The sequence below is a fragment of the Fusarium fujikuroi genome, chromosome FFUJ_chr06, assembly GCF_900079805.1.
Source record: "Fusarium fujikuroi IMI 58289 draft genome, chromosome FFUJ_chr06".
In the NCBI taxonomy this organism is placed as follows: domain Eukaryota; kingdom Fungi; phylum Ascomycota; class Sordariomycetes; order Hypocreales; family Nectriaceae; genus Fusarium; species Fusarium fujikuroi.
This window is the reverse complement of record NC_036627.1, coordinates 3,822,570-3,839,565: the sequence shown is the minus strand read 5'-3', so window position 1 is coordinate 3,839,565 and position 16,996 is coordinate 3,822,570. Positions and strand designations below refer to the sequence as shown.

Below are 16,996 nucleotides of genomic sequence, written 5' to 3'. Positions count from 1 at the left end.
AGTGCCCTTCTCCCCCCAGGCACGGATTTACTTCCGCGTCTCAGATCCTCCCGAACATTTACCGCCCAGGGGAGCTTTTACAGTGGAGACCTCCCTCTGGAATGCTCCCCTGTCCCCTAAAGCAGTTATAGCTGACCTGGCCAACTCCAACCTCCAATTCCTCTCCAGGAGCATTACACAAGAACACCAGAAACAATGCAACACCCGAATTCTCTGGCGCTTCTGGGCGCCATTTACGCCTTTACCCTGGCTGCTGCTGGCAGTGTGCCTAGAGGTGTTGGCCCAGAATGTAAGAATGCCTGTGATCATACAGCAAGCTATGGTGAGCTAACAGGTGGTTCAGTTGCTTCTCACTACCAGGGCGATGAATTCTCCTGCATCACCAACGCAGCGATCAAATTGAGTCTTGACCGAGTCAACGATAACACGTGCGATTGCCCCGATGGCTCAGACGAACCAGGCACCGCTGCCTGCGCCAACCTCGATCCTCTCTCCCCCGAACAACCACTCGCCGGCTCCGTCTCCGGCACGACAAACACCACCAACGCCCTGCCCGGCTTCTGGTGTGAGAACAAGGGCCATATTGGCATGTACGTTCCATTCCTCTACGTAAACGACGGCGTGTGCGACTACGAGCTCTGCTGCGATGGGTCAGAAGAGTACGCTGGTGTAGGCGGTGTCAAGTGTGAGAACAAATGTGCCGAGATCGGAAAGGAGTATAGACGATTGGAGGATGAGAAGAAGAAGGCTTTGCAGAAGGCTGCGATGAAGAGGGGTGCTATGGTCAGCGAGGCTAAGAACTTGCGACAAAAGGTTGAGAAGAAGGTGGAGGATCTTAAGAAGGAGATTGCGGCGCTGGAAGTCAAGAAAGAGGAACTCGCTCAGAAGCACCGCGACGCTGAACAGCAAGATAAGGGAAAGGTTGTCCGCGAGGGTCCTGGCAGCGGAAAGCTCGGTGTTCTTGTTGGTCTTGCAAAGACACGCGTCAACGAGCTCAGGGATACGCTGGACAGGGTCGTTACCCAGCGTGATGCCCTCAAGGAGCGAGTCGGTGAACTTGAGGAGCTTTTGACAAAGTTCAAGACCGACTATAACCCCAACTTCAACGATGAGGGTGTCAAGGCGGCGATCCGGTCTTTTGAGGATTACTCGGCTCGTCGGGCGGAGAGCAAGGAGGAGGTTGTGAACGATGAGGATGTTTTGAGTGTTCTGAAGGAGGATGGGGAGAACAGTGGTGTTAACTGGAGTGAGTTCGAAGAGGGTGAGGGCAGTGATACTGATATACGTGAGTCAATTCTTCTACAAGATGGTGTGTTCTTTGCTAACAGACCAGTCTACAACTTTGAGGCATACCTCCCCCCTCCCGTCCGAGCCTTCATTCACAACTCTCTCGACAACCTCCGCGTCTGGGCCATCACCAACGGCATCCTCGCCGACAACTCATCCCCCGGGAAAGAATCCACCCTCGTCCGCACAGCCCGCGAAGCCGTCGACGCCGCCAAACGCGACCTCTCCGACAAGAAATCCAGTCTCGACGTCGAGCAAGCCGATCTTGACTTTGACTACGGACCTGACGATATCTTCCGCGCCCTCAAAGACAAGTGCGTCACCCTCGAGGCGGGCGAGTACACTTACGAGCAATGCTGGCTGGGCAGCACGAAGCAAAAGTCCAAGAAGGGCCATGGCCAAAGCAACATGGGCAATTTCAAGCGCATTGATAGAGAGATGGCGGATGAAGAGGACAGGATCGATGGGAAGAGTCTTGGTAGGGGTGAGAGGATGGTGTTGAGGTATGAGGATGGTCAGCAGTGCTGGAATGGTCCGCAGAGGAGAACGGATGTTTGGCTGGGATGTGCGGAGACGGAGGAGCTGTGGAGGGTCAGTGAGAGCGAGAAGTGTGTTTACAGGATGGAGATCGGTACGCCTGCTGCTTGTGATTTTTCGAGATGGGATGTAGGAAGCCAGCCTAAGAAGCCCAGATCTCGGGATGAGCTATAGACAAGGAAACAGAGGGTTTAGAATGTTGGGAACATACAATGTTGATTAAGATAGAAATACAACACGACTCGGTTCAATACTCGTATTATACATGCATGAGAATGTTTACAACGTCCAAGAATGAAGAAAACGTTCCTGATATCAACAACCCCCCAACTCCCGCACCTTGAAGCAAATAACATCACCCCCCTTTCCATCTTAGCAATGCTTGCAGAACCTCACCAGAAGCTGCACCATCCTATGTAGTGCTGGCACAGATTCTCCAGCTTCGTAGCCTCCATGATCAACTTATTGACCTGCGCAATGACATCCAGCTCCTCGTTGGTCTTGAAGTCCCGACCCGTAAGCTTCTGCTGCACGCGGTCCAGCACCTCCACCGCCCTCGCGTTCTGGCTCTCCACCTCTGGTGCGCCGCCGTTGGTCAAGGCTTCACCCGCTGAGCTGTTTGTGCGGGCGCGAGCACGTGTCTGGATTGATGGCTCGGGTGCGTTGAGGAGTTCGGAGGGCGCGACGTCGCTGTCCAGGATGGATTGGCGACGTGCGCGGACTCCGCCGGGGACGGGCATGGCTGTGTCGTGGTCTGAGTTGAAGTTGGGGCCTGTTGGGGATGCGGCGCTTGTGAGACGCCACGTAAGGAGAGGATCGTGGATGAACTGTAAATGTCAGTCAGTATGAGATGGGTCAATCTGGAGGAGAGTTGACTTACTGCTTCGAGAACAGCCATGACGCTCTCTTTGTTGTCTCGTAGAACCCTCATCACGTTCTCGCATGTGATTCTAAAGCTACCCTCAATGTTGCTAACTTCCATAGCATAGGTCAGCATGCGAGTGAGTCGGAAGGGAACCCTCTCCGGGTATTTCTCTCTCTTCATCGCCACCTCGAAACAATCACCGAAATCGATGTGAATAATCTTTCCAGTGACGCGGTCAAGCATCAAGTTGGAAGGATGACGATCGCCCAGTCCCAGAATGTATCCCACCATCGACATGACACCAAGAGAACGAGTGTAGTTGGTTCGTCTCTCAAGCCAAGCCTCAGAAGACTTTGACTTGAGCCAAAGAACACGGTACAGGTCCTGTCCCGTGGTGTTGTCGAGCGCATAGCCAAACACCTCGACTTTCTGCATCAAGGTGAGGTTATCGTAGTCGGGGGCCATCTGGAGCATGATGCGGTGTTCAATGTTGAGCAGGATCTTGCGACTCTCACGATACTCCCTAATAAGAACGTGCAGGGTGTCGCTGTTGGGAACCCACCCGAGCAGACCGCTATTCTGCGAGAGCGGGATGGCAGGGTAGCGCTGGATGTTGAGGTGGCGCTTGAAGCACTCCGAGTCGTGGGAGAGGAGCGTGTTGCACAGGCCGAACAGCTGCATAACTCGTTCGTCCTGGCGGATATCCTCGTGGCCCTTGAGCAGGAACGCGTACGACTTGCCGTCACTGCCGTTGACGTTGAGCTTTCGTGGACGTTGCTTAGAGTTGATAACACTAAACGTTGTGTCAAAGGACATTATCCTCACGATGGGCTGTCCGCTCTTGTATGTTCCCGGAACTGCCAGGTCCAAGTTCTTCGCGTTAAGAAGCTTAGGCGAGCAGTACGTCAACTCCAGCGTGGTCACCTGCGGTAGCTGCCTACTTATTCTGCGGAATACCTGATAATACAGATCCCACGCCTGGTTCAGGTCATTGACGTCTTGGCTTGTCTCGTACTGTCGGCACCAGTCTTGCGCCTCCTTAAGATCGCGACCGAAAGCCTGTGCAAAGGAGATCTCGCGGAGGGTCTCGGGTCCACGCTCCAGGAGTTCGTGGAGAGGCGCCAGTGTTGCAAACATGCCTTCAATGTTGCTATCACCAAAGTACAATCGCGAAGCTTCCTCCAATCCCTCATGCCAAAGCTCATGCCACAGGACGGCGACACGAATCAGTTCATGACTGACCGTGTCGGCCTGAGCGACCAGGTTTGCGCTGTGCTGTCTCATGCTATCCATAATTTGAGCTGCAGAACGAGATCTACGCGTGTTCTGCCAAGATTTCATGGCGACAGTGAGAGGGTAGACCAGAGCCTGAGGATGAGCTCGTCCGACATCTGCAAGAAGGTTGTGCACCGATTGCTGAACTCGCTTGTTAGGCTGGTTGATGCGGGCGATCAACTGAGGAATGACCTCGAGCCATGTGTCCACGCTGACATTAGCGAAGCCTTCGGTAACGGCTACGTTGACATCTGAACTTCCACCATGAGTAAACCAGAGTGTCAACAGTCGAAGAGTATCCTGAAGGGAGCTTCCCTGTGAAAGTGCGATGGATTTGAAGAAGCCCTTGACAGCGGGAACCACGTGATCAATCACCATACTCTGGTCTGTCCTCGACAAGTGTCCTTCATTTCCAGCTGTCAGTGTCTGCACAATCTCAAAATTGGCCAGCGCCCAAGCATGCCAGGCCTTGTACCATCGAGGATTGTACTTGGTCGCCTGAGAGTAAGACAAAAGAATGTCTTGAACCTGAGTGTACTGCCAATCATCCTTGTTGAGCGCAATCAGCCACTCTCCCTGGCGCAGATAGCACTTGGCAAGGAGGACTGTTTGGTCATACAGCGCTCGTGAGGTATGTGGGCTTATGAGGGCAGGATCCATCGGGTTCTGGAATCCGTAGTCGCCAGTGATACTGGCATCGTTACCAGCTTGTGCAGCAAGGTGGGCCCTGGCAACCTCGAGACGGTGCGCAGCATCGTTGGTGAACTTGCGCAGGCAATACAGCGTCTTCTCTGGTATGCTACCCTTGTTGACGGGCAGCTGCTGTCCAAGCTCCCACTGGTACTTGAGCACGGCATAGATGACCTGTGCGGCTGGTGCAGCTCTGGGGTTGGATGCTGGCTGTCGCTGCTCGTTCCAATAAGGAATTGCTGATATGAGAGGAGCGTCGGTTCCAATGAGTTGTTTGAGAGACTTCTCGGCCAGTCCCATTCGTCCAGACTTGCGGCAAAGGTTGGCAAACTTGATCCACATGTGCATATTCTCCGTCGGTGCAATCACTATGGCCCGTAGTCTGAGCATGCGCTGCCAAACCTCGACGTTCCTCTGACAACCCTTCAGTCGGGTCTCCCAAGTTCGTCGCATTATGGCCTGCTTCTTCTCGTCGCACTGCTTGTAGACGATGAGCTCCTCAAGCTCAGCAAGCATCTGCACGCGAACGACGACCTGGTATGCCCGGTTGTACGACTCACTAACCAACGCACTCAACTCGGTATCCAGGCCTTCACGAGCTTGCTGAACGCATGCAATCGCCTCGCGGAACTGATTGCGGTGGAGCGCCAAAATCGCACCGAAGAATGATCGGTCGGGTGAGTATCTCTTGAGCGACGAAAGATAGTTGTCCATGGAATCCCACTTATTCAGACCCCATGCAGCAGCCGTGGCAAGAGGAGCAATCATTCTCTGAACCTCGGGCGTAGAGTTGGCCCAGGTGCTCCCAGTCAATGAAGCCAAAGCCTCCCACTCTCCCAAAGCATGCAAACAACGCATCTTACCCATGACGATGTCAACGGGTATCGCCTGATCCTCAGGCACCTCCTCCTCACGCTTTTCATAAAACGCCAGCGCCTCTTCCCAACGCTCCAACTTCTCGAACCAGGTCTCCCGCAGCTGGATGCCTTCCTTATACAGTTGAGCTTTGCGGAGAATACCGATAGCTGCATCAGACTGTTGGAGCTGATTGTTGATAACGATCAGGGCCTCGACCGCACCACTGCTCTGGTCTTGCAGGAACTCGAGCTCCTTGTAATGCAGGGCCTTCGCGTACGCGTGACAGCGAGCTGCCTCCCTACCGAGAACTCGAATGTCGATCGGCAAAGCCTTGTCGTCATGCTCCATAAACTCGGCGAGGTTGAGTAGGAGGCCAAGCAGATCGGGTGGTACGTTCTCGGATTTTATAGCGCTCTCGATGTTCTGGATGAGTTCGTCTTGGAATTGTTCATAGAGCTCGCTCCAGCAAGACACGAACGCTGAGTTAAAGAGCTCTCGAGCCAGAGGTAGATACACGCTGGCGAGGCTGGCACAAGCTCGGAGAGCATGGTTCGGTGATTCGGTAAGCAATGTTGTACTGAAGCGTCGCAGCCACTCTTGCCAATCCTCCTTTGTGGATTTGCCTTTAGTATCCCAAGCAGCCTTCAAATGAATGGCATTCATCTCCAGCTTCTTAGTGCCCTGGTCCGCAAAAGGAGTCTCGTCTGCGCCATCAGCAAAGCCAACGCCAGAGCTCAAGTCCTGTGGCAGTACCTCTCCCTTCTGAAGCTTGCTCACAAGTAGCTCGTAATTGGAGTGCTGGATCTGGTGCTGATTGATGGTCTTGTTGACTGTACCCATAAAGTGTAGATAGTCTTTGCCCAGCTGTTGGATGAGCGCGCAGAGCGTATCTAGCGCAGCGGTACGGAGGACAGGCTCACCCATGTCCAAGACGCGTGTAAGTGGGTGGATGATCTTCGCAGCGAAGTCGTTAAGGTTCACTTGGCGAGAGATCTTGCCGATCGTGTCGATGGCCTGCTTTCTGATGAACGTAGGCTGACCCTGCTTCTCGAATGTCCTGACGATGACGGGAATGATGAGATGCATGTACTCCTCAGCACTGGCACCAAACACCAAGAAGGCGTGCATCACTCTCTCCGATGGAGTGCGCTTGGCGGAAGTATCCTTGTCAAGAACACCGAGCATCAGTGGTAGCAGTCCAGCCAGGTAAATTTTGAATTCGCCCTCAAGCGATCTCGAGATGGCCTCGACCAGGGACAAAATCGTAGTCTGTAGTGAAGGTGAGGTATGCCAGTACTCCTGCAGGATCTCAACAATTGACGGTAGGTAATTCCTTATGTGTTGTCGCACGATGCTGACGAGGGTGGCCAGTTGATTGAAGTAAGACTCGAGTCTTGTCGAGGTCGCAGATCGTATCACCTGTAGGAATGCCGGTATGATTCTATCAAGGAAGGACACACACTCCAAGCCAAGGGTGCGAAAGATGTTCATGATCGCTTCAATCACAGCGGCGTGGTGCTGGACCAACGAAGAGTCCTTCAGGATCGCGAGAAGAGCATTAATCACAACAGTCGGGAAGTACTCTTTGTTAGAAGGTGTTAATCCGGTCATCATGAGAGAAATGTCTGTTAGTTGGTTGGCCTCGCCGCGTCGAGAATCGGGGGTTCGTTCCTCGGCCTGATCTGGTGTCAATAGTTGCATCAATTTTCGCCATTTCGCCAGATTTACCTGATGTTTGTAAGGATCCAGAGCGCCAAGAATACCCATCAGTTTGATCGTCTCCTGTCGCAGGGGTACTTGTTGCCCTTCGGTTCGGATGATGCTCTGCAGGATCTCGAGCAGCTGTGGGTATTCGATGTATGGCAGAATAACGTATCCTGAATTGCTCGCAAGCTGTCCCAGAGCATGTAGAGCGGCACCTCGTTTTGCGTTAGAGCTCTGATCCTGTAGCGCATCAAGAATAATTGGCATCAGTCGGTCCTTGTACGGCATCATATCCTCACCGCCCACGGTCGCAAGCTCACCAATGGCCTTAAGAATGGTAGCAGCAACAGAAGGATTGCCGTCCTTGGCTTTGGGGAGAAGTACTGAGATCATGGGCTCAACATAGGGCTTGATGAGAGATTGCGCATTTTGAACCAAGAGGCTCAACAGCTTTGCGCTTTCCTCCTTGTTCCTGGCGACATCGGAAAACTCGAGCTCAGTAAGCATCTGAATGAGAGTCTTTCGTAGCGAAGGAATGACATATGCTGGGTTGTATCTAGCCAAGCGGCCGATGATAGAGATGGCGACTTCTCTGATCGAGAAAACCTCGTCGTTGAGCGCAAAGAATAGGATGCGAATGTTTTCGGCCTTGGCCAAGTGTCTGTCAAATCGTTCGTCGAGAGCCGCCAGAACTGTCCGCCTGATATTCGGTTCAGGATCGGAGACTCCGACTGTGAGTAGTTTCTCGATCACATCACCCACAACCTGAAGCGCATGGTAACTCGTCTGGTTGACAATTGGATCGCGAACGTATAGTTGGCAGCATGTCAAGGCCGCTGCCTCGCGGATTTCTGGATCCTCGTCTTCAACATACTTGATCGCGACATCTCGGACGAACTCGTTCAGAACATGCCCCGAGAAATCGAAGCTCCCGAGAGTGTTGAGCGCCAATTTTACCTCAGCCCTTCGGTGCTCGTAAGCGTGGGGGTCTTTTGCGTCTTTGGGAATAATCGGGACTGAGCTGAGAGTATTCGGTTGTGGAGCGCCAAGCGGTTTAAACGGTTCGCCGCAGAGAACTACGCTGAGCATATCAAGTAGTCTCTCCTGGATGGTCGGCTTGACGGGGGGGATGTAGAAGGCCATATCGACGAGAGCCTGTGTGAGCTTGGGGGTGAGATCGCACGCAAAAATAGGATCCAAGAGTGCCTCCATGTATTTGCTGAGAGTCTGACCAACCGCGACGGCAAGACGACTAATGCAGTCAAAGACAGGGTCGACTGAACCTCTCTTGCGGGACTGGAGGCTGAGACCTTCGCGCACGTAAATAAGGACACCATCGAGGTACGGGGCAATAGCGCTTTTCACCGAATTGGCTATGTTACCAATGGCAAGGAAAGCATCGTTACGCTCTTTGTCCTTCTTCAGCATGCCGGATAGGTATACCATGAACTTGTGCAGCCAAGTGTGTGCAAAGTCAGCTGGCGAGTAGCTGGCAAGGTCTGGGATTAAAAGAACCACGGTCTTTCGAATAGTCGGGTCTCTATGGTCCTTGTGTTTGAAGACAATTTCGCATGCCTCTTGGTAATGCTCCTGCATGTACATAGCTCCCTGCTCGAGCAGTTCCTTCAAGACCAGCAACGAGCCGTGAATCGACTCGACAGTGTTCACCTTGAGACCGGATCTCGCTTCGTTATAGATCTTATCCATCCATAGTTGCTTCATGTCCTGGTCTCGTTCACGAAGGATACGGAAACAGGCGCTAACTGTTTCCGCTGATGTTGCCCGAATAAGCTGTCGAGGATCTCGGAGTCCTACCCAGATCCAGTCGAAGATTGTCGGTATATATTGGTACATAAGCGTTGGGGCACTACGGGCCAGTTCGCGGAGAACGAGGACAGCGCTATATCTTCGTTCCTCGATGCGGTCGTTCTGTAGCCACTCGAGAGCGGTATTAACCTCTGAGTCCACCACTTCTGATATCATCGCGCCGCCCGGGCGACATAATTTCCCCAGCGCGATCGCTGCTGGTTGCATAGGGTTGATGTCTTTGCCTCGAAGAATGGTCTTGAGGTTCTGTGTGAAACGCGTGTATTTGACGCCGACGTCGACGCCATCGAAATCGATGAGCGCATCGAGGGCATAGATGCCTCCGAGTCGCTCGGACGAGTCGTTTCCATGTGTGATGAGCTGTGTGATCCTGTTGTTGACTGAGTTGTAGAAAACCTGGAATTGCTCGGGGCTTAGGTCTCGATGGCAGACAGCCACAAGCTCGCGAAGCTGCACGGCGGATCGTTTTCGCAAATCATCGCTCGTTCTGTGGGAGTATTAGACCCCTTTGCACTACCGACCGTCACATGGTGAAACCGACCTTGATTTTAGAGCGCGGGAGATGTTGTCCAGCCGGTCCAGGGCGACCTGCTGTGCTTGCGCCATGATGCCGTCGCGGCACTGGTGTGAGAGCGATCAACGTTGCATGTACTTGAATATCGAGCGCTCGATCGCAGTCGGGCGTTTTCGTAGAGGAGCGTACGAGATGGAGGGGGAGATCGTAATTGAGCTTCGAGCGAGGCAGCGCGTGCGCGTGTTGTTCGTTGTGAATGCGGCCGAGACGTTTCCAAAATACAAATATTGAGGGGAGACGCCCAGTTTAGTTGAGCGCCTTCGAGGGTAACGACCGGGGTGGTATTAAGAAAGGTGCATAGCACCGGGAAGGTTGAAGTTGGAGGTTGATGAGCTTGGGTTGAGCGGAGGTCATTAGATGGATCAAGTTTGGAAATGGCGGGCCAGCGGTGGAGTACTACTGCGGTGTCATCACAGTGCCAATAGACATCAGTGATGTTCAAGTAGCTTCTTTACAAGGACAATCTAAGAAAATATTATTTAAAAATGAGCATCATGAATTAGACATATGAAGCGATGCCAATATCTGTCACTAGACTTCATGAGTGATTGTAGGAACGAAGGCACCGAGCTCTGTATCGCAAACCGTACCGTACAATCCGAATGTCACACTGTCCCACTACATCAAGCTTCCATCGTCCTTATCTTATCGATAAGCGCCATCTCGACTCAATTCTTGGAATCGCCTCAGTGTTCCAGAACTCTCAACTTATTCATCCACATACACCTCCCACGCCCATCTCTATTCCTCCTGCTGTTAATCCCTGTCACACTGCGGATCTGGAATTACTGCGCTGGCATCACCCCCCGATCCATCATTTTCCTCGATCACGCGACATCCTCTACTCATCAATCATGGGTAACGACGGCGGCTCCATCCCGAAGCGTCGCGAGCTCGTCAAGAATGCGGCACGCGCTCCCACAACATCCGAATTGAAAGCGACAGCCCTTGAATCACTCTCTCACGCCTGGGCGCACTGCGCTCTCAGCGGTGAATTCCTCGACGTTGATACTCTTGTCTCCGATTGGCGTGGCCGTCTGTACAATTACGAAGCGATCATCAAAGGTCTCATGCCCTCCGATGAACCAGTTGACGTCACCCCCGCGAGCCTGGGCATCAAGTCACTACGAGACGTGGCGAAGCTCAAGGTCTCCAAAAACGGCGACAAGTGGGTGTGTCCCATCTCCATGAAGGAGCTTGGCCCTGCTGTCAAGTCTGTCTACTTGGTACCCTGCGGGCATGTCTTTGCCGACATCGCCATGAAAGAGATCCAAGAAAAGGCGTGTCCAGAGTGCGGTGCCGAATTCGAGCAAGACAACATCATTCCACTTCTTACAAACTCTGAGGCGGATATCGAGCGATTGGAGAAAAGAATCGAGAACCTCAAGAGCCAAGGGCTTACACATACCCTGAAGAAGGACAAGTCGGAAAAGAAGAAGAAGCGCAAGGGCGATGATGTGGAGAAAGAGGACAAAGCCGCGAAGGATAAGAAGTCAGATGATGCGAGGATCAGTGGCATCAACAATGAGTTTGCGGCGTCGTTAACGGCAAGGGTATTGGCTGAGCAGGACGAGAGGAATAAGAGAAGAAAGCTGGTAGCAGAGTCTGCGAGGCGGGAGACTGCTAGAGGTTGAGAATAGTATTTAAGTATATAATGATACCCAAATTAATGATATCCCATCAACGACGACGCTTTGTGGTTTGATTGCGTTCATGCAAGATTCGTCGTTCCGTGTTGGTATCGTCTCTGGCTGACCAAGCCAAATGGAGATACCAAAAGCCGTGAGGACTGTATCTTACACCACGAAGCCAACTAAACCGTGAAAGATGAGACTTGAATTCAACTAAGCATTAATTATAGTGCAGCGTGCAATGGAACTTTCTTCCGCAAGCCCTGCCATACCGAGAGAAAGACTATAGCTCTAGAGGTTCGTGAATGTCACATCAACTTCCCAACGGACTGTTCGTCTAGGGTAGCTGCTTCAATACAACATGAAGATTGACGGTACACGGACGACATGCCACTACTACTAGGTAGGAAAATACATTGAATCTGAATATAGTAAAGAATGGGTTATATATATTTTTTTTTTAGCAGTATATCGCCTTCGCATTTGGGTACGAAGAATGCAATTAAGACACACGGCGAAGTCGACACAGCGCACTTTCTAAAGGAGTCAACAGTCAAACTCGAAAAAATATGATTTGGCGCATAAAATAACATAGTCTATAAACAAGTAAAACATGGGTATATGAAACGTAACAGCATGCCCAGCAACATCCAAATCAATCATGCCACTCATCGAATACTTTAACATCTCAGAAACTCCCTCGTAACCTTCCACGACGTTTCCCCCGGCTCAGGGTCTCTAAAGAACGTAACCCAAATACCACCATCATCCGCCGGTCCAATAAGCGCATTCTTAATTCTCCTGCTCTCCGACACACCGTACGGCGACTCGAGCTTCGCAGATTTGAGCGCTGCAGAATCGAGATGCTGGATACCCTCAAGCGCTGCTGATATCGGCGACACAGGCTCGGGCGTAGGGGTAGGAGATGAACGACTCGACGCCAAACTGCACGGTGAACCAGAGAGGATTTCCTCAGGTGTTGGGTCGCTGAATGACGGGGGCGGGGGAGGTAAGCTGGGAGGTTTTGAGATGTCGACTTTGATCTTCTTGGGATCGCAAGTAAAGAGGTCGAACGCAGCGTTTGCTTCAGCGGATACTTCGCTCAAACCGCTGGGACTTGGAGCGATGAAGGGATCCATTGTAAAGTCAAGGTCGAGAGGGTAGTCGAACTCTGACTCCTCAATCTCAATGCTTCGCGCGGCGATGACAGCTGTTTCACGTGCATGCCAGAGATTCTCCCTGCGATTGCGCATTTGGTTCCGCGTCAAGAGCTTAAGCGCTGCGCGACGAAGGAGCGGATGACGACATTTTATAGCTGTCCAGTACACAGGTGGTATAATCTCAGTCTCGAAGCTAAAAGGCTCGAGTTTCGCGTTGGAGGGGACAGAACTGATGATGGTTGACGCGAGAGTGATGATGTTTGCAAAGTTGGGTATGAACTGATCGAGCTTTGCCTCGCCTGTGTCCAAGGCAGTGGAGACCCAGATAAGAGTTGACTGGTGATAAATGCGAAGGACGTTTAGTGAGTTTTCGAGAGAGGGAGACTGAGGACTCATTGATGTTGTGACAGTGAATGCGGCGTGCCAGCGACTCAATTGTGAGAGAAGACGCTGCTGCTCATTCTGAAGCTTTCTGATCTCTTCTGGTTCCGCATTCGGGTTGTAGATCGGGGCTCTAGCGCTTGTGCTGAACTGTAGGGCATCATCTAGAAGAAGATAAAGTGCATATCGAGCTTCTTCAATGGTGGCAAAGACAGCGGGCATGTCGCTCCAGCTGCGTAGATGTGCAGGAATAGGCGCTGGTCGACTGCCGAAGAGAAAGCTCGAGAGACTGAGGCGCGCATAGACAGGCACAAGAGAGTGCTTGATCATCTCCATAGCGGGTGATCTCCCATCAACAAGCGTAGAAAGAATTTGCCGTCCCTGGCAAATATGCATCTGCGCTGCTGTATCGCGATCAATCAAGAACTCAACGCAAATAAACAAGACACAAACGAGCAGCGGCACAACAGACGGCTCACTCCTCTGTCCCCAATTCCTCAGCGACGCGATCGCATTTCCATACTCCTTAAAAGCAAACCTTGTATCAATCTCCCTCAAACTCCTGCTCTTGACCTGAACAGCCTCGTGTAGACTGCTAATAGCGAGGATGGCGTGTCGAACAGCTGGTTCGGTGGAACTCATCTTGAGAACCACGCCGCCCCAGAAACTAGCATCGATAGGCCCGGAAAGGACTTTTGCAGTGCGCAGGCGGTAATGGTCAAAGGCGCGTACTTCTTGGGGTGTGTCGAAGCCTGGAGCTGGGGAGAGTGATGTAGGTTCTGGGGAGGAGTTGGGGGAGGGACGGTAGCCGTCGCATTGACGACCTGTTTTGATGCATCGTAGACAATAAGGCTTGCCTTCTGCATATTGTTAGAAAAAGCTTACATAGATGGGTAGTGTTTGTTTACCATCACATTTGACTTTGCGAATTCTGTAGAACTGTTAGTGAGTGATACACGTGAGCGACTGAGTTACGAACTTGCAGGTGATGCAACCAGTGCGGACCTTCTTACTACCCTTACGGCCCGAAGCCTTGGGCGGTGATTGTGACGGAATTGAATACATGAGGTCCACCAGTAAGTAAGGTGATTCTGTCTTAGGGCTGATGTTCAGTTGAGGAAGAGTCCGAGATCGAGAGTCCGAGCCCAGAAATGAAAGGAGCTTCGTGGGTGAACGTGGTGCCTTTATTTGCTTGGGTGCCCGCTGTAATTGTAGGGGCCTAGGCTGAATCCTTCATCCCCGCAGCGTTGATGATCCTTGCTTGATCTTGACGCTGTGCTTACAGAGCCCCTCGGCAGTGTATGGAGCTTATTTGCTGGACAGGCGCTGGGATCGGGGGTTCTAAATGGATTGGGACGCAGCAGCTATGAGGCGAAGCTGATTAAGGATATAGCCGGATAACTATGATGGTACTGTAATGATCCAGGATGGAACTTTATTGTTCCATTTATTGATAGATAGCAAACTGTTGTATTGCTTCTGGTTTAACTTGGCTAATGCTCCAGACAGCAAGATGGTGGTTATTACGGGTGCCAGCGTTAATATGATAGGGATATTGGATGTGTCAAACCATTCGCTCTCAGATTGAAAATAGATTCGCTACAATACGCATAAACTTTAACTTGAAATGAATGCGTTGAAACTAGTAATTAAAAAAAGAAGAAACGACCCAACGGCTGTCAATCCACGATAACCACTCCCCTCAGATCAACTCCCGGTGGTGCCTCAGCCTTACAGCAGACCCCACAGAGCTCCAATCCTTCCACGCAACTCCCCCTCTTCCCCAATTGGTCCGCTCGGACTCAAACCTCGGACTCAGATCGTCGGCGCAGTCAGACGCTAAATCCTCCCAAAACACTTCTATTTCCTTATTCGGCTCGCACTCACTGTTGCACTCACTGTCCGAGATTAAAGCCAAGATGCTATATGCAAAATATAGCTAAATTCCTCAGCCTTGAGGGCTGAGAGGATTTACGCATTGGAATCCGAGAAGCTTAAGATCTTCATGCTGATGTGAGGTGTATATAAGGGAAGTACCCGACGTATCAATATGAGGGTTACATACAAATCATCATTCGCTGGCTGCTCGTTCTTTTGATAATGCCCTCTCTTTCTAAAATTGCAGCTGTAGCTGCTGTGTCCTTCACTCTCATCGACGCGAAAGCTTGTCCCCCCCTCGGCGCCGTCTTCCCAGCACCTCAATCCCCTTCCCAAAGCTCCATCGCCAAAAAAGCAACATCCCTTCTCAAAGCAGGCCTCGACGCTCAAATAGGCGCTCAATTCAACAATTCAGCTCTCTCCATTGGCGTCAAGTCCCTCCACGAGGATGATCCTTTGTTTACGTATCAGTGGACACCACCTAATCCCGGCGAGGGCACTGATAAGGTAGACGAAGACACTGTCTTTCGAATTGCTAGCGGTTCCAAGCTTTTTACTGCTTTGGCGGCACGTATTAGTGATAAGATTGACTTGGAAGCTTCTGTGTTGAAGTATTTGCCTGAGTTGAACAAAACCGCTGGGGATGATGATATCTTTTCGTTGAAGTGGGAGGATATCACTGTTGGATCACTTGCTAGTCATCTCTCAGGCGTTGGTGTTGATAGTAAGCCACCATTCCACATTCGACTTACCCAACTAACCGCGAACAGTGGCTCAGGATCTTGCAATCGTTGGTTCAGCTCCATGGCAGCCATACGGCCTTCCCGAGGTTCTCAAGAGCAAAGGCCCCAACTGCTCTGGTCTTCCTGGCACTACCCCCTGTACCAGAAAAGATCTTCTTGAGCAGGTCAACCTTCGACCTCCAGTTTATGCACCTTTCACCAACCCTATCTACTCCAACGTTGGCCATGCTCTTCTCGGCCTTGTCATTGAGGCTGCTGAGGACATGCCTTATGAGGATGTTATCAAGCGTGATATTCTTGATATTGTTGGTATGAAGCATACTTATGTCGACAAGACTCCTCCCACGGATGAGCTTTTCATTCCTGTCGAGGAGCCTACCTGGAACGCTACTCTCGCTGTTTTCGACTCGTAAGTTAAAAATTTCGACGCAGTAGCTTTGACTGACTGTTTCAGTGCTGGTGGCATTTTCTCTTCCGTCTCTGACATGCTTCTCCTTGCCGATGGTATCCTCAGCAACAAATTTCTCACGCCCGTTCAAACCCGGAAGTGGATGAAGCCAGAGGCCAACACCGCTTCATGGGGCTACCAAGTCGGCGGTCCATGGGAGATCCTTCGCGGTGACAACATCACCTCTGACGGTCGTCTCATCGACATCTACACCAAGAGCGGTGATCTCGGTCTCTACCACTCTCAAACCGTCCTCATTCCCGACTACGACATCGTCATCTCTATTATGACCGGCGGTCTCGAAGCGTCTGCAAACCCCTTCATCACCGGCACCATCCTCAGCAAAGTTCTCCAAAATCTCCTTCCCGCTATTGAAAAAGTCGGGCGTGATGATACAAAGGAGGCTTTTGCAGGTGATTACGAGGACAAGGAGACCAACTCAACCATTACATTCGCAATGGATAGCGGTCCCGGTCTGAAGATCAAGAGCTGGCAGGTCCGTGGTTTCGATGTCCTGAATAACATCGGAAACTACAACTTCAACGCCCTCGAATCCAACGCCTCCACAGAGACTCCATATGTCGACGCCCGCATGTATCCCAGCAACCTCAACAAGAAGGGCCAGACAGCATGGCGCGCAGTTTTCGACCGTACGAATTCTACCGCGGATGCAGAGTATGACACCCAACTATTCTTCAAAGACGGAGCATGCCAGACTTGGTTCCAACAAGATCGCATGGTATACGATTACCTACCGCTTGATCTGTTTGTTTTTGTTGAGGGCGAGGAGGGTGTTAGTGAGGCAGTGAAGAGCCCTGCTTTCAATGTGACTTTGACAAAGGTACGACAACCCGCGGAGAAGAAGGCGGCGGATGATAGGAATGCTGCTGGTGAGATGCGAGTTGGGGGACTTGGCCTTACACTTGTGGCTGTTGCGACGTTTATAAGCTTGTTCTAATAGTTTGCAGGTCAAGTCTGGTGCTGGATATTGAAGAACCGTTGGTGATTAACGTGAGATGGATAAGAGTTTAATATTATTTATATATAACTATCGACTTTTGTCATTCACCAACGAGACTCATTCTATTAATTGGAATACGCTGCTTAATCTCCCCGGCCTAGCCTCCAATGACACTCA

At 51.5% G+C, this 16,996-nt stretch overlaps 5 protein-coding genes; 3 read left to right on the top strand and 2 right to left on the bottom strand.

The window, feature by feature from the left end:
• Window positions 1-195: 195 nt before the first annotated feature.
• On the top strand, window positions 196-1,998 carry FFUJ_06538 (related to alpha glucosidase II beta subunit; the record flags this gene model as incomplete). XM_023579874.1 has 3 exons in its annotated part: window positions 196-289; window positions 344-1,285; window positions 1,334-1,998. The coding sequence occupies 3 exons, from the start codon at window positions 196-198 to the stop codon at window positions 1,996-1,998; spliced, it is 1,701 nt and encodes a 566-aa protein (XP_023432637.1).
• A 218-nt stretch (window positions 1,999-2,216) lies between these two features.
• On the bottom strand, window positions 2,217-9,649 carry FFUJ_06537 (related to 1-phosphatidylinositol 3-kinase; the record flags this gene model as incomplete). XM_023579873.1 has 3 exons in its annotated part: window positions 2,217-2,651; window positions 2,705-9,530; window positions 9,585-9,649. The coding sequence occupies 3 exons, from the start codon at window positions 9,647-9,649 to the stop codon at window positions 2,217-2,219; spliced, it is 7,326 nt and encodes a 2,441-aa protein (XP_023432636.1).
• Window positions 9,650-10,471: 822 nt separating this feature from the next.
• FFUJ_06536 (uncharacterized protein) lies at window positions 10,472-11,251 on the top strand (the record flags this gene model as incomplete). Its single annotated transcript, XM_023579871.1, has 1 exon — window positions 10,472-11,251. The coding sequence occupies one exon, from the start codon at window positions 10,472-10,474 to the stop codon at window positions 11,249-11,251; it is 780 nt and encodes a 259-aa protein (XP_023432635.1).
• Window positions 11,252-11,928: 677 nt separating this feature from the next.
• On the bottom strand, window positions 11,929-13,854 carry FFUJ_06535 (uncharacterized protein; the record flags this gene model as incomplete). XM_023579870.1 has 3 exons in its annotated part: window positions 11,929-13,649; window positions 13,698-13,720; window positions 13,769-13,854. 3 exons carry the CDS (start codon window positions 13,852-13,854, stop codon window positions 11,929-11,931), a joined length of 1,830 nt encoding a protein of 609 aa, XP_023432634.1.
• A 1,035-nt stretch (window positions 13,855-14,889) lies between these two features.
• On the top strand, window positions 14,890-16,816 carry FFUJ_06534 (uncharacterized protein; the record flags this gene model as incomplete). XM_023579869.1 has 3 exons in its annotated part: window positions 14,890-15,391; window positions 15,438-15,819; window positions 15,865-16,816. The coding sequence occupies 3 exons, from the start codon at window positions 14,890-14,892 to the stop codon at window positions 16,814-16,816; spliced, it is 1,836 nt and encodes a 611-aa protein (XP_023432633.1).
• Window positions 16,817-16,996: the final 180 nt, after the last annotated feature.